The sequence below is a fragment of the Oncorhynchus gorbuscha genome, linkage group LG02, assembly GCF_021184085.1.
Source record: "Oncorhynchus gorbuscha isolate QuinsamMale2020 ecotype Even-year linkage group LG02, OgorEven_v1.0, whole genome shotgun sequence".
In the NCBI taxonomy this organism is placed as follows: Eukaryota; Metazoa; Chordata; class Actinopteri; order Salmoniformes; family Salmonidae; genus Oncorhynchus; species Oncorhynchus gorbuscha.
The window spans coordinates 90,660,621-90,683,302 of record NC_060174.1 but is presented as its reverse complement, the minus strand read 5'-3'; the positions used below and the strand labels follow the sequence as shown (position 1 = coordinate 90,683,302).

The window sequence follows — 22,682 nt, the reverse complement described above, 5'->3', positions numbered from 1 at the left end:
GATCATTTATCACTCCAGTGTTAATCTGCAAAATTGTATTATTCGCCTACCTCCTCATGCCTTTTGCACACATTGTATATAGACTGCCCATTTTTTTCTACTGTGTTATTGACTTGTTAATTGTTTACTCCATGTGTAACTCTGTGTTGTCTATTCACACTGCTATGCTTTATCTTGGCCAGGTCGCAGTTGCAAATGAGAACTTGTTCTCAACTAGCCTACCTGGTTAAATAAAGGTGAAATAAAAAAATAAAAACTTGGTTCTGGCCTTTAGGGAGTTTATCCTAGCCACCGTGCTTCTACACCTGCATTGCTTGCTCTTTGGGGTTTTAGGCTGGGTTTCTGTACAGCACTTTGAGATATCAGCTGATGTAAGAAGGGCTTTATAAATACATTTGATTTTAGCATTGGGCCAGTAACTGAAAGGTTGCTAGATTGAATCCCAGAGCTGACAAGGTAAACATCTGTCATTCTGCCCCTGAGCAAGGCAGTTAACCCACTGTTCCCCAGTAGGCCGTCATTGTAAATAAGAATGTGTTCTTAACTGACATGCCTACTTAAATAAATGTCAATATATTTGTTTGCTGCCAGGCAAAAGGTGGATTTTGTGGCGTTAATTGCCACAGTTATAAACTGTATGGCAGAAATCTAAGAAACTGGACATTATTGTGGCTGCAGCAGAAAGGTTTTTGCGACTTGCAAGGGGCACTGGAGCTGGAAGACACAGACTCAGGTGCCCCTTGAGCCTGTTTTATTTTAGAATGTATTTTTCAGAAAAGTTGTTTGATTTCGTTTTTTTTTTCGGTGTGTGCATGTGTGTGGGTGGTTAGTTTGTAGTTGTTTTGTTATATTTTTGGTAATCCTGTTTCGATCCTGTACAGTAAATGGCGGAATGCACATTAAATTGAGAGATCGCCAATATACAATCGAAGAAGAAGAATGCTACAAACCAAAAATACTGTGTAGGCGCGTGTGGTGTCCAGGGCAATGCAGATCTAAACAAAGATGGCGGCCTGTGTCATTCGTCGGACCTTGTTGTCCACGGTTAACAAATATAATAGAAAACACGCCATCAGTGTACTAAATGTCGATTTAAACAGTAGACAAACTCCGAATATGACGCGTTTATCATGTAGCTTGTTCAACGTCCAACAGAAACGGTTGATGTCGTCAAGGTAAGTTAGATATTATCTAGCTAACTCGCTACGGCTGGTAGCTCACGTTTGTTAGCTAACTAATTTAGCCTGACCGACTAGCAGTTAGCTGTAACAGTTGTTACTGTCCTGCGTCTGTGCTATAAAAAAAACCCCCACCAAAAGCTGGTTATAGTACCCTTTCATTAATAGCATTGTTAACTAGCTAGTTACTTGTTTTTAATTATCTAATGTTAAATCGGTAGGTTAACTAATTAGCTGGTTAGCGAACGCAGGTTGTTTTAACTACAGAATCTACTGCACGTCAAGTTCCCAATTACTGTCATTGCATCCTTTGTATCATAGTAACTTCGTTAATTACAATACTGGAAACCTGACGTTGCGTGGCATTGGATTCTACTTCGGGTAGAAATGAACATGTGAATCAGGAAGGTGTCCACTCACGACCTCTACAAGCAGCATGTTAAATACAATTATATTTTAATGTACTTTATCGGTTGTCCGTGCGGTTGGTCCTTTTGGCTGTAAAAATGTGAGACACTATATCCACAAGAAAGTATAAGTACGTTTCAAAGCGCTGGTTGTTTTTTTCAGATTTCTATCACCTGAAGTATGTGAGGACGAAGAAAATAAATACATTCAGGACTTGTCCGCATACTTGCCGAGCTCGTGCACGGTTTATGGTTCTTTGCATGCGTCAGGTGATAATAATCGGAATGCACTTCCAGCGCTTTTTTTTTTACATTTTATAATTTTACCTTTTATTTAACTAGGCATGTCAGTTAAGAACAAATTCTTATTTAGAATGGCGGAACAGTGGGTTAACTGCCTTGTTCAGGGGCAGAACGACATATTTTTACCTTGTCAGCTCATGGGTTTGATCTAGCAACATGTTGGTTACTGGTCCAACGGTCTAACCACTAGGCTACATATACTTCTCTGTGGATATATTGTCTCATGCCTCCTGCCAAAAGGACCAACCGCAGAACAATCGGTAAAAATGTAAGTGTATTCAACATTCTGGTTTGTGGAGGTCGTGAAAGGAAACTTTCCTGATTCAAACACACATGTCTGCCAATGTCAACATAAAAAACTAAAAACTCAAGAAAAGCGCATTGGGCCTCAAGTACCAGAATGCTAACAAAATTAGCCCAAACTAATGCTGGTAACAAATGAAAACGAACAAACTAATTACAAAGGCAGGCAAATCCAGCTCATAAAGTTATACAAGCATAACTAGTAGCTACCAAATGTAATTTTCAACCAGTGTGGACATTTACATGAAAATGTGAATGAGGGAAATTGTGTAAATGAGAAGTTGTGGTACATGCTTTTCTGAAGGAAGAGCAACACATGTACATGGAGCAGAGGGATACTTGTACTAAGCATGGAAAAATGGCAACTGTACAGAACTCATCCAGAGCTCTTTGACTTCTGTCAGAAAGCAGTTATAAGATATCAGATGGCTAACATGTAGTAAGTAGTGGATTGCATACAAGTGTAACTTCCATCACCTCATGTGCGTCGCACAACAGATTCCTGATACATATAGAACGCTATGGACTCTTTTTGCTATTTACAAACAAGCACGTGTCTGGCTCAACTGTTCTGGGGAACTATGGTAAGCTTCATAATGTGACAAGTGAAATGAAGAATGCAATCTGCTTTATCTCCTAACGTATTTCACAAGTTGACTGCAGGTAATAAATTAAAAAGTAGCTAAAAAATATTCAAATTTGTTAACTTCAAATAGTTTTGACAGTATTGAAAAACCATCCCGTGGATTTTTCCAAATACCCCCGTATATGGTATACTAGTATGCATCAAATTGTTTGCATAGACTGCTTGACAGAAATGGTAGCAGGAGGTGAATGGTGAACTTCTGTTGCACACACATCCACATTATGTTGTGTACCATTTTGCGCAATGACTCTGTCGGCGTGTTCAAGGTGTAAGGACCTTTGATATACCTTTTTTATAGGGTTGGGATTACGATTGGTCTAATAGTTCTGTAACTAGTATTACAGTACTATATCCCTAATCCAGCCGCCACAACACAGTCATAGACTTGTGGGCCGGATGTAACATTTGACTCTACTGTACTACCCCAGATGTCATGTAGTCATTCTAATAGGAAAAAGCGGACCTGATGGGAACTGTCCATTGGTCCTGCGTTTCTCACCTTAGTTCTAGCCTTCCCATCAGCAATGCTGAGTGCAGGCTGAACCAATTTAGAAGACCTACTCACTGATTTCTCAGTGTAACCCGCCACACTCAATCCATAGGCAAAGCCAATGATTTGTGGGCACTCGGCAGATAGTTGATACCTCAATATTCCATCAAATTTAGTGACCGGTCTAATAGTAAAGTAACACTAGTTACAGTATTATTTCCCTCATCACGCAGCCCCAACACAGTGATACACTGGTGGGCAGTCAAGACATTCCCTACTGTACTGACAGTGTCAAACAGAGGTCATGTCAAATGTCTCTCTCCTTGAAAAAAGAGCAGACCTAATGGGAACCCTGCCCAATAGCCCTGCATCCTTATCTCAATATCTCCCTTCAGCAACGCTGAGTAGAGAAAGAGCTAGACGACATGTCTAACAGGTAGAATTTGATAAAGGGAGACGATGATGACCACGACGTCGCTGCACAAATATCCTCTACCCGTGTTCCTCTGAAAAGGACCGTAGACGCTGCTACTCCACGGGTGGAGTGGGCTCTTATGCCCTGATGCAATGGCCACCTTGCCACCTCATAAGCCGTCTCAATGCCTTCGCAAAGCCAATGAGACAGCGGTCTACCAAGTGTACTAGCACCGTGACACCCAAACAGCTGAGGCGTCGACCTAATCATCGCCGTGCTCTGCACTTAGCACGCCACGGTGCACACCGGGCACAGGCGAAGCCTTTCTCTCTGCTCTGTGTGGGGGAGGAGGAGGAGAAGGCCTACAGCTTAACGGTCTGTGACCTATATGAGCTCTTGATAACCTTCGGCATTAATGCCGGATTAGGACGTAACACCGCTCTGTTCAGATCACCATTAATGGCAAGGCACTCGGGTCTCGTCAAAAGAGCACACAAATCACTGATGCGCTTGGCCGTAGTCAAAGCAAGCAACAGTGCCGTCATAACTTTTGCCCAAAGTAACTTGCCTGTTACTCAGGCCCAAAAGCTAGGATATGCATGCACTTGGTAGCATTGGATAGAAAATACTCTGAAGTTTCTGAACTGTTAAAATAATGTCTGTGAATATAATGGTACTGATATGGCAGGCGAAAACCCGAGGACAATCCATCCAGGAAGTGGATTTTTTTTGATGTGAGTGGTTTTTCCATTGTAATTGGTAAGGGCCCAGATTGCAGTTCCTATGGCTTCCACTAGATGTCAACCGTCTTTAGACATGGTTTCAGGCTTGTTTTCTGAAAAACGACAAAGAAAAATACCTTTTGGTTAGGGGACTGGGGAAGCATGCCGTACTGGATTGCGTCACTGTGCGCGCCCTTCGTTCTTTTTCCTTTCTTTTGAATACTCTGTCCGGTTTAAATATGATTGATTATTTAGATAATTGACACCTTGAGGATTAGTTATAAACATCGTTTGACATGTTTCGATGCACTTTACCGGTACTATTAGGGTGTATTCGTCTGCATGTTTTGATCGCCTTTGAGCCAGTGGATTACTGAACAAAACGCGCCAACAAAACTTGAGTTTTTGGGATATAAAGAAGGACTTTATTGAACAAAAGGACAATTTATGTTCCTGGGACCCTTGTGATTGCAACCAGATGATCTTCAAAGGTAAGTGATTTATTTTATTGCTATTTCTGACTTTCATGACACCTCTGCTTGGTTGGAAAATGTTTGTATGCTTTTGTAAATGGGGCACTGTCCTCAAATAAGCGCATGTTATGCTTTCGCCGTAAAGCCTTTTTGAAATCTGACAAAGCGGCTGGATTAACAAGAAGTTCATATTTTAACCGATGTATAACACTTGAATTTTCATTAATGTTTATTACTATTTCTGTCGTTTGAATTTGGCGCTCTGCAATTTCACCGGATGTTTCGAGGTGGGTCACTAGCGGCACGCCTGCACCAAAGAGGTTTTAATTGAACTTCTTTAGGGGGATTTGATTGTGGCTCGAACGGCGTCTCGCAGAGCGCCTCGAGTACCAAAGTTAAATCCCACTGGGGCAGCATGGCTCTAGGCATTGGCCTAAGTCACTGCGTTTTCAATAGAAACCTTTTCACTAGAGGGTGACAAGACGGTGTCTCTGCCAAACCCTCATGACAAGCTGAAATCGCTGCCGCGAACACATTAATGGTGGTGGGTGAGCACTGCTTGTCAAACATGAACTGTAGAGCGAGTTTCTCTTGTGACAAAGTCAATTGGAATCCATTCTTTACTCGACAAACATGTTGGCTCCTCAATAGCACGAAAGTGCTGTTTGAATGAATGCTTACGAGCCTGCTGCTGCCAACCACCGCGCAGCCAGACTGCTATATCAAATCATAGTCTTATAATATAATAAGCACAGAAATACGAAACTTTGGTGATTTAATATGGTCGAATCCGGAAACTATCATTTCGAAAACAAAACGTTTATTATTTTAGTAAATTACGGAACTGTTCAGTATTTTATCTAACGGGTGGCATCCCTAAGTCTAAATATTCTTGTTACATTGCACAACCTTCAATGTTATGTCATAATTGCGTAAAATTCTGGAAAATTAGTTTGCAATGAGCCAGGCAGCCCAAACTGTTGCATATACCCTGACCCTGAAATTACAACATTTCACCTGGTTAATATTGCCTGCTAAACTGGATTAGTAGTTATAACTAGTGATTATGATGTTTTTTTATAAGATAAGTTTAATGCTAGCTAGCAATTTACCTTGGCTTCTACTGCATTCGCGTAACAGGCAGGCTATTCGTGGAGTGCAATGGTTAGAGCGTTGGACTAGTTAACTGTACAGTTGCAAGATTGGAACCCCTGAGCTGACAAGGTGAAAATCTGTAGTTCTGCACCTGAACAAGGCAGTTAACCCCAAAGTTTCTAGGCTGTCATTGAAAATAAGATGGTGTTCTTAACTGACTTGCCCAGTTCAATAAAGGTATTAAAAAAAAGGGAAATCTGCACCCAAAAATACTCGATTTCCGATTGTTATGAAAACTTGAAATCGGCCCTATTTAATCGGTCGACCTCTAGTATAAACCAGGTCTACTGGGTAACCCACTGTGTGCTAAATCTATTCAATTATGACATTCTACGATTTGTGTTCATTTGCATCACTGTTAATTACATACTTTTAGTTTGAAGGCTAACTGCAAAGTCCACTATTGTGGCTAATCCTTATTGTGGCTAGCTTCACATAGATGGGTCCAACCACCATTCTTCAAATAAGAACGGTCTTGTGAATTAGGTTTATTTTACTCGATGACAACTAGCTGTATAGTTAGCGAGCTAACTATAGCTACTGTAACAGATTGTCATTTTGCTTTGTTTTTGGGGAAGAACATTTGTAATGGAACAGCTAGCTAGCTTTTTTTATGACCAGCACTGTAGATGCGCAAGACAGCAATACCAGCATCATAGCATACGTATCGTTGTGACATGAAATACGAGTGATGGTGTAAAAAATGTAGGAACGCATTAAATTGATGTGCAGTCATATTCAGGTCCTGATTGGTCAACAAACTTATTTGACACGTCAAAGGGAAAGGGGTATACCTAGTCAGTGTTATTTGTCGTGTCTTTTTTGACACGCAAAGACGTGTTCCATAGCCATGAGTGTACAAAACATCAGGAACAGCTGCTCTTTCCATGAGACTGACCAGGTGGAAGCTATGATCCCTTATTGATGTCACTTGTTAAATCCACTTAAATCAGCACAGATGAAGGATTTTTCAGCCTTGCGACATGGACTGTGTATGTGTGCCATTTGAAGGGTGAATGGGCAAGACGTGCCTCTTTGAACGGGGTATGGTAGTAGGTGCCAGGAGCACAGGTTTGTGTTAAGAACTGCGTTGCTGCCGGGTTTTTCACGCTCAACAGTTTCCCGTGTGTCTCATGAATGGTCAACCACCTAAAGGACAACCAGCCAACAACACCACTGGAAGCATTGGAGTCAACATGGGTAAGCATCCCTGTGGAATGCTTTCGACACCTTGTAGAGACCATGCCCCGATGAATTGTGGCTGTTCTGAGGGCAAAAGGGGGTGCATCTCAATATTAGGAAGGAGTTCCTAATGTTTTGTTCACTAGGTGTATGTGCAAGTCCGGTAGATAGAAAGTTTAGGCAACACTGATGAAATGAGACAATGATTGACACACTATTACAGTTTTCCACTGTTGATTGGGAGCCCAAAAGTTAGGCCACACCAGTAACCTTGTCAATGCAATAAGGTGTGAGCTTCATTGGACCAATGCCAGTACCTTGAAAGCAAGCTGTTTTTTTTCTTCTTGGATCATTGTGTCAGGGCAGCAATACACACACATACTATCTCTAGTCACCTTTACGTAACTACTCAGAACAAAAATATAAACGCAACATGTAAATTGTTGGTTTCATGGGCTGAAATTAAAGATCTCTGAAATGTGTCTGCATCCCTGTCAGTGAGCATTTCTCCTTTGGCAATACAAACATCCACTTGACAGGTGTGGCGTTTTTTACATTTTTATTTCACCTTTATTTAACCAGGTAGGCAAGTTGAGAACAAGTTCTCATTTACAATTGCGACCTGGCCAAGATAAAGCAAAGCAGTTCGACACATACAACAACACAGAGTTACACGGAGTAAAAACAAACATACAGTAGAAAAACAAGTCTATATACAATGTGAGCAAATGAGGTGAGATACGGTAGGTAAAGGAAACTAAAAAAAGGCCATGGTGGCAAAGTAAATACAATATAGCAAGTAAAACACTGGAATGGTAAATTTGCAGTGGAAGAATGTGCAAAGTAGAGAGATAATGGGGTGCAAAATAAATACAGTAGGGGGAGAGGTACTTGTTTGGGCTAAATTATAGATGGGCTATGTACAGGTGCAGTAATATGTGAGCTGCTCTCACAGCTGGTGCTTAAAGCTAGTGAAGGAGATAAGTATTTCCAGTTTCAGAGATTTTTACAGTTCGTTCCAGTCATTGGCAGCAGAGAACTGGAAGCTGGGAGGTGTTCTTATTCTCCATTGACTTTATAGTGTCCCATGACTTTTGAGTTTGTTGCAGGAAGCAAATTTCTGCTTGATAAACTAGCATTGGCTTTTGTAACTGCCTGTGTATATTGGTTTCTAGCTTCCCTGAAAAGCAGCATATCGCGGGGTCTGTTCGATGGTAATGCGGAATGCAATAGAATGTTTTTGTTGGTTAAGGGCAGTCAGGTCTGGAGAGAACTAAGGGAAAAATCTGTTCCTGGTTCGAAATTTCTTGAATGGGGCATGCTTATTTAAGATGGCGAGGAAGGTATTAAAAAAAATAACCAGGCATCCTCTACTGACTGGATGAGGTCAATATCCTTCCAGGATACCCCGGCCAGGTCGATTAGAAAGGCCTGCTCGCTGAAGTGTTTCAGGGAGCATTTGACAGTGATGAGTGGAGGTCGTTTGACCGATGACCCATTACGGATGCAGGCAATGAGGAAGTGATCGCTGAGATCTTGGTTGAAAACAGCAGAGGTGAATTTAGAGGGCAAGTTGGTTAGGATGATACCGTGTTTACGGCTTTGGAGTGGTACCTGGTAGGTTCATTGATAATTTGTGTGAGATTGAGGGCATCAAGCTTAGATTGTAGGATGGCTGGGGTGTTAACTTCTTATGGTATTGCATGGGATGCTTGCATCCCACTTGGGAAAAAAATAGGGAAAAATGCAGCGAAGCAAATTCAAATAATGATATAAAATCAAACATTCATTAAATCACACATGTAAGATACTCAATTAAAGCTACACAACGTTGTGAATCCAGCCAACATGTCAGATTTTAAAAAGCTTTTCGGAGAAAGCATTAAGAAGCTATTATCTGATGATGGCACAATGTCAATAAAGAGGGTAGCATATTTCAAACCTGCAGGCGCTACACAAAACGCTGAAATAAAATATAAAACATGCATTACCTTTGACGAGCTTCTTTTGTTGGCATTCCAATATATCCCATAAACATCACAATTGGTCCTTATTTTTTTAATTAATTCCGTTTATGTATTTTTAAACATGAATAATCGATCACAATTGTAGATGGGGCATTCTGTATTCAAAACAGCAAGTAAACAAACCATGCTCCTTTTTACGTCTTGCGCGACTCAATAGTGTAACGTTGTTCCAGGATGTGCTTCTTCTTCGTTACACAAATTAATAACCTCAACCAAATTCCAAAGACTGGTGACATCCAGTGGAAGTGGTAGGAACTGAAATGGTTCCTATCAAATATCCCTTGGCAAAGACAACTGAGGGAGCAGTCAGAGGCAAAAATAAAAAATCTGAACAGTTAGTCCTCTGGGTTTTGCCTGCTACATAAATTCTGTTATACTCAGACATGATTCAAACAGTCTTATATTCCTGGCATGAGTAGCAGGAAGTTGAAATTGGGCACGCTATTTATCCAAAAGTGAAAATGCTGCCCTCTATACCTTAAGGTTAAGCATGTTCCAGTTTAGGTCGCCTAGCAGCACAAGCTCTGAAGATAGCTGGGGAGGCAATCAGTTCACATATGGTGTCCAGAGCACAGCTGGGGGCAGAGGGGGGTCTTTAGCAGGCGGCAACGGTTAGACTTCTTTTTAGAGCGGTGGATTTTTAAAAGTAGAAGTTCAAATTGTTTGGGTACATACCTGGATAATAGGACAGAACTCTGCAGGCTATCTCTGCAGTAGATTGCAACAATGCCCAATTTGGCTGTTCTATCTTGTCTGAAAATGTTGTAGTTAGGGATGAAGATTTCAGGGCCTGCATTGAAATAATTGTATTTTTTATTTATTTAACTAGGCAAATCAGTTAACATACTTTTAAAATATATATATATATAAAAAACAAAATTACCCCTTTTCTCTCTCCAACTTCGTGGTATCCAATTGTTTAGTAGCTACTATCTTGTCTCATCGCTACAACTCCCGTACGGGCTCGGGAGAGACGAAGGTTGGAAGTCATGCATCCTCCGATACAACCCAACCAAGCCGCACTGCTTCTTAACACAGCGCGCATCCAACCCGGAAGCCAGCTGCACCAATGTGTCAGAGGAAACACCGTGCACCTGGCAACCTTGGTTAGTGCGCACTGCGCCCGGCCTGCCACAGGAGTCACTGGTGCGCGATGAGACAAGGATAACCCTACCGGCCTAACCCGGACGACGCTAGGCCAATTGTGAGTCGCCCCACGGACCTCCCGGTCGCGGCTGGTTACGACGATAAGAGCATTCTTATTTACAATGACTGCATACCCTAGCCAAACCCTTACCCGGACGACGCTGGTCCAATTGTGCGCCGCCCTATGGGACTCCCAAACACGTCCGGTTGTGATACAGCCTGGAATCGAACCAGGGTCTGGGGTGACTCTTCTAGCACTGAGATTCGGTGCATTGGACCGCTGCGTCACTCGGGTATTGGCATGGAGCATAGCCAGATAACATACAGTAGGTCAACTCATATTCTGTTCTTCATACGTTTCTTTTGACCTGACTAAAATAATGGATTTGTGATGAGTATATCAAATTTATTTATTATACTATATGCAGCGAGTATTCCTGGAGATGCTAAACGTGTTTATGTTAATTAACGGTCAATTACGGTGAGACTGGCAATCTTTTTGACCGGCTGACAAAATGTAATGTCTGCCTCAGCCCTACTTGAGTCTACTTATTTTATTGTTCTCCACTGCTCCAACTAGGTATATGATAGGGTGACAATGTCTGTTGGTTTTAGTGACATGATCCCCTATGCAATGAACAAATCATGCCTGCAATTAAGACACTGTCAACAACTTGATCACTAATTGGCTGAGGGAGTTACATGGATAACTTTGGAAGGACAAGTCATGACACAAGTCAGTGTCTGTCTTAACTCGTTCTTCTCCTAATGTCTTGATTTGCTTTGTCCTACAGGCCAGAGGGGAAGGTGCTGGAGACAGTAGGAGTGTTTGAGGCTCCCAAACAGCAGGGGAAATATGAAACAGGACAGGTGAGAGGGTCTCCAACCACAACTCCATATTTCACTCCACATTAGAGACTAACAATTTTACATGGGGGTTCCCCAGGGATCTGTCTTAGGACCATAGCAATAAAATTACAAATTATATAGCTAATTCAATTTTTATGATAAGCAAAATACTGTGCCAACCTGGCAGGGTTTTCTATTTAATCAACTGTTATACTCACTGCCAAGCTATTCCACACACAGCCTTAAGTTTGTCTGCCTCTCTCCCCAGTTATTCTTGCACAGTGTGTTTGGCTACAGAGGGATCGTGCTCTTCCCCTGGCACGCCCGCCTCTATGACCGCGACGTCATTCCTGCGACGGAGAGGTGATGACACCACCTCACACGGTCACCCATGTCTCCGCAACACCTGTCTGCTTAGCGTGCTTTCCACTGTCTGGAATACCACCCTATTCCCTATATAGAGCACTACTTTTGTAGTCCACTAGACCTATATAATGAGTAGGGTGCTATATCCGATGTAGCCATAAGATCCAAACATCTCACAAGCAGTTTGTAATGGAAATGGATTGGAGTTATGTTTTTGTTTGGAAGTGGTCTAGCTCTCGTTGACTGGTTATTCTTCATTGACACCTTTCCTCTGCTTGCTTTCTGCCCCCAGCAAGCCTACGGAACCCCCTGGGGCACACCGGTCCAAAGAGGTGAAAGGGAAAACTCACACATACTATCAGGTTCTGATAGACACCAGGGACTGTCCCCACATTGTGAGTATCTGACCAAAAGGCTGTCAACTACCTCCACTGGTACTCTGATTTGGTTCTGCATTGTCTGTTTGGGCTGGGAATTGCCAGGGACCTCATGATGTGATATTATCTTTCTATATGTATTGTGACTCAATATTGTGATTTGGTGTTCCAAACATATTGCTCACTACATGTCCGCTGCAGAGAGATGAGGGAGCATGAGAAAACAAGTTATCAGTCAGGGAAATTAAAGTGCTGTAAACACGTTTGCTCACTATTTAAAGAGCTAGAGAACAAGCTATAGAATTTTTTAAAATACTTTCATTTTGGCCCAGGTACACCTGACTAGTGCAAACAATACTACCTATATTTTTTTTCTCTTCTTATAGATACTTGGAATCTCAAATCAATTTCATAGAAAAATAATATTGAGATGTGTAACGAGATTCCCCCCATCACTATTGTCTATATCACACACAGGAAAATTATGGTAACTTTCCCAAAACTCCTAGGTTTTCCACAAACCCTGGTTCTTCTGATTTTGCAACCCTAATTGTCTCCTTATAAATGGTCTGTGTCGGTCAGTCTCAGAGATCACAGACTGAGGCGGTGACGTTTCTGGCCAATCACGATGACAGCAGGGCGCTTTATGCCATTCCAGGTGAGTCAGATGTATTTTAAGTGTTGCTAATACATAGTTACTGTTGCACAAAGGAATTAATGCACTGAGCTAACTCTCGTTCTCACTCTCTCAGGGCTGGACTATGTGAGTCATGAAGACATCCTGCCTTACAACTCCACAGACCAGGTCCCCATTCAGCATGAGCTGTTTGAGCGTTTCCTCCAGTTCAATGCCTCCAAAGGTACTACAAACCAAAAGGCTTTTTGAGTGTATTCAGTCAGTTAGCCAGTAAACGTAATGCGTATGTATGAATGAGAACTTGTTGGCAGGTAAATCCCAAAATTTCAAATGTGACTGTTGCACTGTGACACGTTCTCCAGTTCCCCCATTCATACCACGGGACACGCTGCAGGCGTGGCAGGAGAAGAACCACCCGTGGCTGGAGCTGTCGGACGTGCACCGCGAGACCACTGAGAACATCCGCGTTACTGTTATTCCCTTCTACATGGGCATGAGGGTACGCCCCACACCACACCACTTCTCTAAGGGAATAAAGAATCAGGGTCACGCTTTGTGGAAGAAATTTAATGAATAGAGCGGCCGTGATTCCCTCTAGATGTCAGAGGCATGTTGTTCTACATAACATACAGTGAGCTCCAAAAGTATTTGGACAGTTAATTCTTTTGTTTTGGCTCTTCTCCAGTACTTTGAATTTGAAATGATGTGATGACTATGAGATTAAAGTGAATACTTTTTAGGGTATTTTAATCCATATCAGGTCAACTGTTTAGAAATTACAACTATTTTTGTACATAGTGCCCCCATTTTAGGGGAACAAATTAATTGGAACAAATTCACTTGTGTGTATTAAAGTAGTAACAAGTTTAGTATTTGGTCCCATATTCCTTGATTACATCAAGCTTGTGACTACAAACCTGTTGGCTGCATTGGTTTATATTGGGTGTTTCAGATTATTTTGTTCCCAATAGAAATTAATGGTAAACAACATTGTCATTTTGGAGCCACTTTTATTGTAGATAAGAATACAATATTTATATGCTACCATGATTACGAATACTACTGAATGAATGATGAGTGAGAAAGACCATTTACAAAAAGGGCTGTAATTTCTTAACTGTTCACCCGATATGGATGAAAATACCCCCAAATTAAAGCTGACAGTCTGCACTTTAACCTCGACGTCATTGTATAATTTGGCGTACAGAGTCAAAACAACGTGTAACTGTCCCAATACTTTTAGAGCTCACTGTATTTTTATCTGGTTCCACAACTCCGCCCTGCTGAATGTGCCCCAGTCATGATTAGAACCTGTTTGTACTTTTGCTTATGTATGTCATTTTCTCTGTCAGGAAGCCCAGAATTCCCACGTATATTGGGTAAGTCAAAGAAGCTGCCACTGATGACTGTAGCCTAGCGACTGTTGTTACTGTGTGCTAGCAAACTGTCAGATATGAGGAAACAATTATATTCACTTAATTCCATTTCATGTTGTTCTTTAGGCTAAAAACAGTGATATTTGTGTGTTGCTGTCATTATTTTTTAGAATCTCAATCTAGCTACAATTTTAGCCATACAAGCTAGCTTCCCATTCCCATAGATACTGCTGATTGTGCCGACGTACCTGCATACTACTGTAGTCAGTGTTCATCCAAAATGCCATGCTATTCTTTTTGGAGTGCACTACTTTGACCAGAGCCTCATGGACCCTGGTAAAAAGTAGTGCACTACATAGGAAATAGGGTGGCATTTCAGACGAACCCAGAGTGGTTTCCGTTGGCTCACTGCTCGGTGTGTGTGTGTGTGTGTGTGTGTGTCAGTGGCGGTACTGTATCCGTCTGGAGAACATGGGGGAGGAGGTGGTGCAACTGAGGGAGAGACACTGGAGGATCTTCAGCCTCTCAGGCACCCTGGAGACGGTCCGTGGCAGAGGAGTGGTGGGACGGGTGAGTCTCTGCTGCTTTCAATTAATCTTTCCTGATTCCTCACATCCTCTCCTTTTCAAAATCTATTGGAGAAGGTCAAAAAAAGTGTGGTAAAGACTTGTCTACCAAATGATACCCCCTCACTGTGTGTAGGAGCCAGTGTTGTCCGAAGAGCAGCCTGCCTTCCAGTACAGCAGTCACGTCTCACTGCAGGCACCCAGCGGTCACATGTGGTGAGTCTTGCAAAGAAACGCACACACGCACTGTGAAACACCTGCCCATTGTCAAAAAGTAGACACTTTGTACCAGCAGAACACGTATGGCAGAATGTCACACAAGTGGTGACCATGTTTTGTTCCTCCTGGTCCAAGTAACCTACTATGATGGCAGGGTTTATTTCCACCCTAATATGAATACTAGCCTAATCAACATATTAGACAATATGTGCCATATAGCAAACATCACGCAGAATTGTAAAATGGTTCATTAGGTGCCAAACAGAAGAAAAATGTACTGAAAGTACCTCAACTTTCACCCTATCTGGACTATGCAATGCCAGATTCCCCCAAAGTTACCCGAATTCTGCAAACCTAGTAGAGACTAGTATGGTTGAGCTTTAGCAGCACGTAGTTCGGACTCTTGTCTTTATGGAAACTGACATTGGCTCCTGCATTGTGTGTGTGTGAGAGCTATCTCTCTTTTCAATCATCCTAATATGGAATTTCAAGTATGGGTCTGAGCTCCAATGAACAAACACAGTTTGTTTGTGGTTAATATGCTCTGCAAACTTCCTCAGGTTTTCTGACTTGTGATATCGGGCAATTTATTTACCTAATTTGGCCAGGTTTGCCCACTCTGTGCCAGGTTTGTTGTATTAGTCGATGAGGGACACACTGTGTGTGTGTGTGTCTGTGCGTGTGTATATATGTAAGTAAATTGGTATGTTTGTGTAGCATACTGTAAAAGCATGGATATTGTCAGTGGAAACAGTAGTAGTAAAATGACCCTAGTCATAGTAGAAGCTGAAGTAGGCTAATTGTAGGAGCAGTTGAAGTAGAATACTTGGGAAGCTAGTAGTAAAAAATTTGTCATAGCAGTACTACTGTAGGACTCTGGACTGGGCAGTGGCTGGGCAGGGCAGAAGGGGCTCGGACTCTGACGGTGCCTGTCGTTGTCTTTTGACCCCTGCAGGGGTTCCTATCGGCTCGAGAGGCCCAACGGCACCTTCTTCGACGTGCGCATCCCTCCCTTTTCCCTCGAAAGCAAGAAAGACGATACACCCAACGGCTTCCTGCCCGGCCCTTTCACCTCACTGGCCTGAGTCGAGCCATGCCATCCTCCAAAGTGCCCCACTGCTCCACCCACACTCACATCACCCTCTTCAAAGCCTGCCCCTGTCCTGCTCACCACCCATTCTCTTCTCCACATAGGCTGTACCACCTAATCAACAACTGTAGCCCCTCCTGCCCACACAAATGCACTAGGCTCTTGGATCGATGTCAAGACTAAGTCATTGGGAAGTGTGAATGCGACTATGCCAAACCTTGCAGAGAGCCCTGTGGAGCTAAGCATTGTGCACATACCCGGGGACTACCTTGTCTGCACTACATCTACAGTGGCACTTCAATAGTGACCTTTGCTTTGGTAGCACATGGCAGTGTGGTCAAGACAGGTGCAGTCTGTGGTTCTCTAATGAAAAGTAGTCTACCCAACATTTAGTCAGCCGCCTAGACGAGTCAATACTATTAAATTGCTTCCTTTTCTCCTCCAGTCTCCTGCCTTTCAGTACAACTCCTATGGCTTAGAGAGCTAGGTTTCTGCCATCCTGTTTTTCACCAGTCTTATGCAGGGCAGGCTCAGCAGTGGATGAGGAAAGGAAACCATCTGACTATTCTGACTTTTGCATCTATTCCAGAATAAGACTTTTAGACACTTGAAACCATTAGGCCTAATACTGTTAGACTATTTTTAACTAGGCCAGTGCCGGTTTGACTGAAAAGGACAAACCGAGTAGAAGCTCAGGCTGAGAGGAACACAAACATGGTATTCAGTATCCTACTGAGTGACCCGTTCTGTTTTTGGATCATCTCTTTACATTTCCAATGGTACGTTAGTTTAAAAGAAAATGTTATTTGAGTCTGTGCTCTGACACGTTTCCCCAGACATTTTAAGCCCATTTCTCGCCAAGCCATAGTGAATCAATAAGTATAACTCATTGTGAATGAAACACTATCTATTATGTTTTGTCGGTCAACAACATACTGTGTGTGTACACAAATGAAGAAGAGCAGTTGACTGTTTGCAATGAGGAACATGAGTATAGTGTTTTATTTGAACATCATAGCACCTATAATAGTATGTTGCTTAACATCTTCCTAAACACCGCTCATAGTAGAGACCTACTCCCAAAAAGAACCGAGGTGACTACATAATCTGTGTTTTCTACTCCCTATCAGTGCTGTACTTATCAGGACCTCAACCCTCTAACACAGAGGCAGCAAAGCTGTGACGTAGTACACGACTACTAGTTATAATCATGCTGCTTTGTTTATCACATGAGCTGTTAAAGGGGAAGTTCAGTATTTTACAACTTAATGTTAAATGGTTCCTCACCCTGAAAGTATGCTGCATGACCCTATCGCTTCCATTTTTGTGTTGGCTGTTTAAAGAATTTAACCAGGGATTATAGTTTCTCCTGGGCCAGAGACTACTTTCAAGATCTAACATTAAGTTGTAAAATATTGTACATCCCCTTTTAATGATGGAATCCGCATTAGGGGTAACAGCCCACTTTCTGCCCCAGCAACTTGTTTTGTTTTGTTGATGAAATGGAGGTGAGGTGCGTCAAACGGTTTGTTCATTTGTAGTAACTTTTTTGTTGTAATATCTAAAACGAACGTGGCAGATTCACTATTAAGGATTCCCGCTTTAATTTGTGCTGCTATGATATGACAGCTGATTCACTGCTGATCAAATAGCCAGTCACTAATCATAGATGCTCAATTACTAGATTGTTCAATCAATGGCAGACATTTGAAGTTGTTGTCAATGTGTTACTGTATATCTAGTAATTTCATGATGATTTAAGTATTCTTGCTCGTCTTTTTGGCACTTTCCTGTTTCTCCAGTAAAGGCAAGGCACTGCCACACCGTGACCACAACTGAGGTCACGTGTATATTTCTTAATGTTAATTTATACTTTAGTGTGTTTGTGTGTGTGTATATGTATATATGTGTATATATATATACATACAATTTTATGTGATGGAATCAGTTTTGTATAGCATTAATGTGACTGAAGTGACACTGATTAGTCAATGCATTTGAATGGAAATGTCAAATTTGTGTGAATGTGACTGGCTAAATGAATCAGTGACTGGATTTGTGGACTTCAGTTTGGGAATCCTAAATAAACGCTTCTGTGAATCATTGAAATTGTTCTGTCTATCACTATCTAAGGGTACTCCCATTTTAATCTGAATGCATTAGGGGCGGACTGGGACCACAAATCGGGTATTTCTGATAATATAATAATGACTGCGGACCATTTGGAGTCAGTATCTGAAAAGGGACAGCAGCCAAATGCTCATTCTGTGCAAAAGTCACAGCCCGGCTGCCACTTTTGCTCATTTTACAAATGTTTTCCCCCAAAATTAGACCTGCTCGCTTTTGCCTAGTCTTTTTCATTTGTTCTGCATTACATCCACTAGCAGGTCCTGATGTGAGGATGGCACTGTGGCCAAAACAGTTGATAACACTCAACTTTACAATTATCATTTTTATGTTGAATGATCAACAGCCTTTTTGACTCAGGATTCACACATGGAAACATGCTTTGTTGGCACTGGCAGAATAGATCCCATTTAGCTTTTCAGTGAGATGTTTACTGTTTAAGTCTGAAAGACTAGCCAGCATGCTGTGGCTGTGCTAGATACTGTATTTCTGTGGCTAGTGGCAACAGTGGTACAGGCTACTACAGTCTAGTACAGGGATGGGCAATTCCAGTCCTCGAGGGCCTGATTGGTGTCAGTTTTGTCCCAGCTAACACACCTGACTCCAATAATCACCTAATCATGATCTTCCATTTAGAATGAAATGTGCAATCAGCTGTGTTTGCTAGCGATGGAGGAAAGTGACATCAATCAGGCCCTCGAGGACTGGAGTTACCCACCCTTGGTCTAGTACCTCAGCAAAAATGTTCATAGCACAGGGACTGAAGCCATTTCCCCTGAGTGAGTGGGCAAAAGAGAATGCTCCGCCATATCCTTGTTGAATTTAATTGTTTTTTGAAAATATTTTTTTCTGCGCCTGCTGATTGGTATTTTCCGCCTTCTGCAGGGGGACTTTTACTTGCCAACGGGCTCATGGCGGCGCCATGTTCGAGGTGGCCATCCCCTCCTTCTCACTGGAGAGCCACGGCCGTAGGGACAGCCCCTACTCCTTCCTCTTCTGAGGGAGAGGGGGGAAAGAGAGAGAGACTGTCTGCTGGGAGAGACTGACTGCTACATAGGCTGCCAATACTGGCTCCTCTTCTTTATGGTGGAAATGGGTCCAGGCTCAGTGTCCCCCCCCCACATTTGTATTTTATCTCTTCTCGGGGACTTTATTTACACTTTCACCTTTAAGGCAATCCTTTATGCACGCAGCCAGAGGTCTGATATTAGACAAGTTACACACCTCACACTGAGGTTGTGTAAAGCTGTTCAAGACCTGCAGTGGCACATTGGCGACTAAGTATTTTAATTGTTTTGTACACTTTGGGCTGGATGACTCAATGTGTAGGTCATCCCTGTATAATCAATGCACAAAATTACTGTCTTACCTCAATTAGCTATGAAATCCTGAGTTTGAAAGAGCTGATCTTCCAGAAAAACATTTTCCCCCACGTGGGCCAGCCCCCTAACAATTTGAGTTCTAGCCAAAGAGGTTCAGCCCCTTGCTATTTGAGTGACGGCTAGCAAGATGCACATACAGCCGAGTGTGAGGGAGCAAAGACTACGTGCACATGGTGCCTTCAGAAAGTATTCACACCCCTTGACTTTATTTAACTAGGCAAGTCAGTTTAAAACTTAAAATGACGGCCAAACCCGGATGATGCTGGGCCAATTGTGCACCGCCCTATGGGACACCCAATCACGGCCGGCTGTGATACAGCCTGGATTTGAACCAGGGACTATTGACGTCTCTTGCCCTGAGATGCAGTGCCTTAAACCGCTGTGCCACTCAGTACAGAGATGGGGTAGTCATTTACACTGAAATTTGTTCAAAGATTTTACTGAGTGACAGTTAATTTAAAGGAAATCAGTCAATTGAAATGAATGTATTAGGCCCTAATCTATGGATTTCACATGACTGGGAATACAGATTGGTTGTGCAAACCCACAGTTCCATCAGCTGTCTGGGTGGCAGGTCTTAGATGATCCTGCTGGTGAAGAAGCCGGATGTGGAGGTCCTAGGCAGGCGTGGTTATTCATGGTCTGCGTTTGTGAAGCCAGTTGGACGTAATGCCAAATTCTCTAAAATGACGGAGGCGGCTTATGGTAGAGAAATTCTGGAAACTGGTCTGGTGGATATTCCTGCTGTCAGCATGCGAATTGCAGATGTGGCATTGTGTTGGGTGACAACTGCACATTTTAGTGTGTTATTGGCCCCAGCACAAGGTGCACCTGTGTAATGATCATGCTGCTTAATCAGCTTCTTGATGTGCAACACCAGTCAGGTGGATGGATTATCTTGGCAACGGAGGAAGGCTCACTAACCGGTATGTAAACGACATTTGAGAGAGATGCTTTTTCTGCATATGGAAATTATCTGGGATCTTTTATTTCAGCTCATGAAACATGGGACCAACAATTTTACATGTTGCATTTATATTTTTGTTTAGTATAAAAATTGTGTTAAGCACAGAGTGAGTCTTGTAACTTATCATGTGACTTGTTAAGCACATTTTTACTCCTGAACTTATGCAGGCATAACATAACAAGGGTTGAATACTTATTGACTCAAGACATTTCAGCTTTTCATAAAAAAATATGTAATTCCACTTTGACATTGTGTGTAGGTCAGTGACACAATTTCAATTTAATCAAAAATTCAGTCTGTAAAACAATGTGGAGAAAGTCTAGGGCTGTGACTACTTTCTGAAGACGCTGTCGTTGCTTACTTTATTATATGTTACTACTCAGACACTTTTTAAAATTATGTTTAGAATTTATGGTTTTCATTTAAGATTCATACCACACTTTTTTTTTTTTACACTCAAATCACTTCTACATAGTCTGTTTAAATGTATCTAGCATATATGAAAAGTTTTTTTTACATTTTTTTTTTTTAGTTTAGCTTTTCAACTATTTTATTTCACTAACTACAATTTTGGACAAGATGAGCACACTTTCAATTTCTTTTCTGTTCCTTCAGTGGGCCTCCTTTACCTCTGTAAACCTACCTCTCTCACTGTGACTACTTGTGCAGTATACTCTCCAACATGTATTTTAACAGTAAAAATATATTTCTTGCTCAGTGATATTAAAGCTGGAGTTCTTAATAGTGAAACTGTCACATCTGCCTGATATTACAACAAAGTTACTGCAAACAGCCATAGACAGTGCAATAGAACACTACTGTATGTAGTGATGATTTTTAAAAGTTATTATTACAATGCACGACTCTCCCCAGCTCTGCTTCGTCAACAAAACAATGGCCGTGGGGCAGACAGTGGTGCTGTTTCACCATACTGCGAATTCTATCTTTAAGATGGTTAAGAACCAATGGAAAGAAATCATGGGTTTGAGAATTATAGCTGTTTTAAAATTGTATGTGATGTTTGCAGCATGGGAGTGCATGTGGCTGCATCCTGTTACATGGGAAATTGCCTCTTCACTTTGAATGTCATCAGGGATAATTAATTGACCATGCTGACAGTCTGTATTAGGTCATAGTTATCTCGGAAACTATTCGGAATCATCCGTGAGCGCTGGCCTCCGGACAACTTTTTGTACATCTGCCCACAAGAAATTAAGAAATAGTCTGAATATTTTAAAGGGCCACAATGAGAAAACATTACATGATGTTATCAAGTACCCAGAGCACTTATAAACTTAACTAGTGTTTTAAATAGACATTTGTTCTTTTGACTTGGGTGATGTGGGCAGTTTGACTACCCTCCTAGGTTACAGCTTGTAGTGTATGCGACTGGTTCAAAGCCTCCAGTACGCTCACACCATTTTTATCTGGTAACTGTTGTACACTGCAGTGTAACAGACAAATATTAGATGCCTTTTAAAAACTGGTTTTATGTATTTTCATATTGTGAACAGACGACATGGCATGTGAAACTTAGCCCTATTTCTCCTTCACACTATATACAGGATAGCTCTGAATGGGATTTATAGTAATTCTGTAACTAATAAACATGTCAAAGTGACTTCATATCTGGTTGTCCTTTTTGTCCGTAAGTCTCGACATACAACTGTGATGGCCAGTTACCGAAGAATTTGTCCAATGGCCTGTCATAGTAATTGTGCATAAATGTTGGTTGTGTTTGATAAAATGCAGACCTAATTTTAACTCTGAAGTGGGGGTTTTCAGGATCTCGTCACGGTATCTCTGGGCATTCATTTTTACTATTTTCTACATTGTGGAATAATAGATGTCAAAATTATGAAATACAGTGGGGCAAAAAAGTATTTAGTCAGCCACCAATTGTGCAAGTTCTCCCACTTAAAAGATGGGAGAGGCCTGTAATTTTCATCATAGGTACACTTCAACTATGACAGACAAATTTAGAAAAAAAAATCCAGAAAATCACATTGTAGTATTTTTAATTAATTTATTTGCAAACTATGGTGGAAAATAAGTATTTGGTCAATAACAGAAGTTTATCTCAATGCTTTGTTATATACCCTTTGTTGGCAATGACAGAGGTCAAATGTTTTCTGTAAGTCTTCACAAGGTTTTCACACACTGTTGCTGGTATTTTGGCCCATTCCTCCATGCAGAGCTCCTCTAGAGCAATGATGTTTTAGGGCTGTTGCTGGGCAACACAGACTTTCAACTCCCCCAAAGATTTTCTATGGGGTTGA

At 41.7% G+C, this 22,682-nt stretch overlaps 1 protein-coding gene across 2 annotated transcripts; it reads left to right on the top strand.

Moving 5' to 3' along the window:
- The first annotated feature begins 844 nt into the window (after positions 1-844).
- LOC124012761 (polymerase delta-interacting protein 2-like) lies at positions 845-19,735 on the top strand. 2 transcript variants are annotated; one of them, XM_046326714.1, is made up of 11 exons: positions 845-1,175; positions 11,242-11,317; positions 11,565-11,659; positions 11,955-12,057; positions 12,622-12,697; positions 12,792-12,899; positions 13,039-13,175; positions 14,029-14,055; positions 14,497-14,622; positions 14,755-14,834; positions 18,940-19,735. In XM_046326714.1, exons 1-11 carry the CDS (start codon positions 1,006-1,008, stop codon positions 19,052-19,054), a joined length of 1,113 nt encoding a protein of 370 aa, XP_046182670.1. In that variant the 5' UTR covers positions 845-1,005; the 3' UTR covers positions 19,055-19,735. The 2 variants fall into 2 exon arrangements, with proteins under 2 accessions (XP_046182670.1, XP_046182662.1); XM_046326706.1 differs by lacking the exon at positions 18,940-19,735 and adding an exon at positions 15,793-18,036 and having other exon boundaries at positions 867-1,175.
- The last annotated feature ends 2,947 nt before the right edge of the window (positions 19,736-22,682 follow it).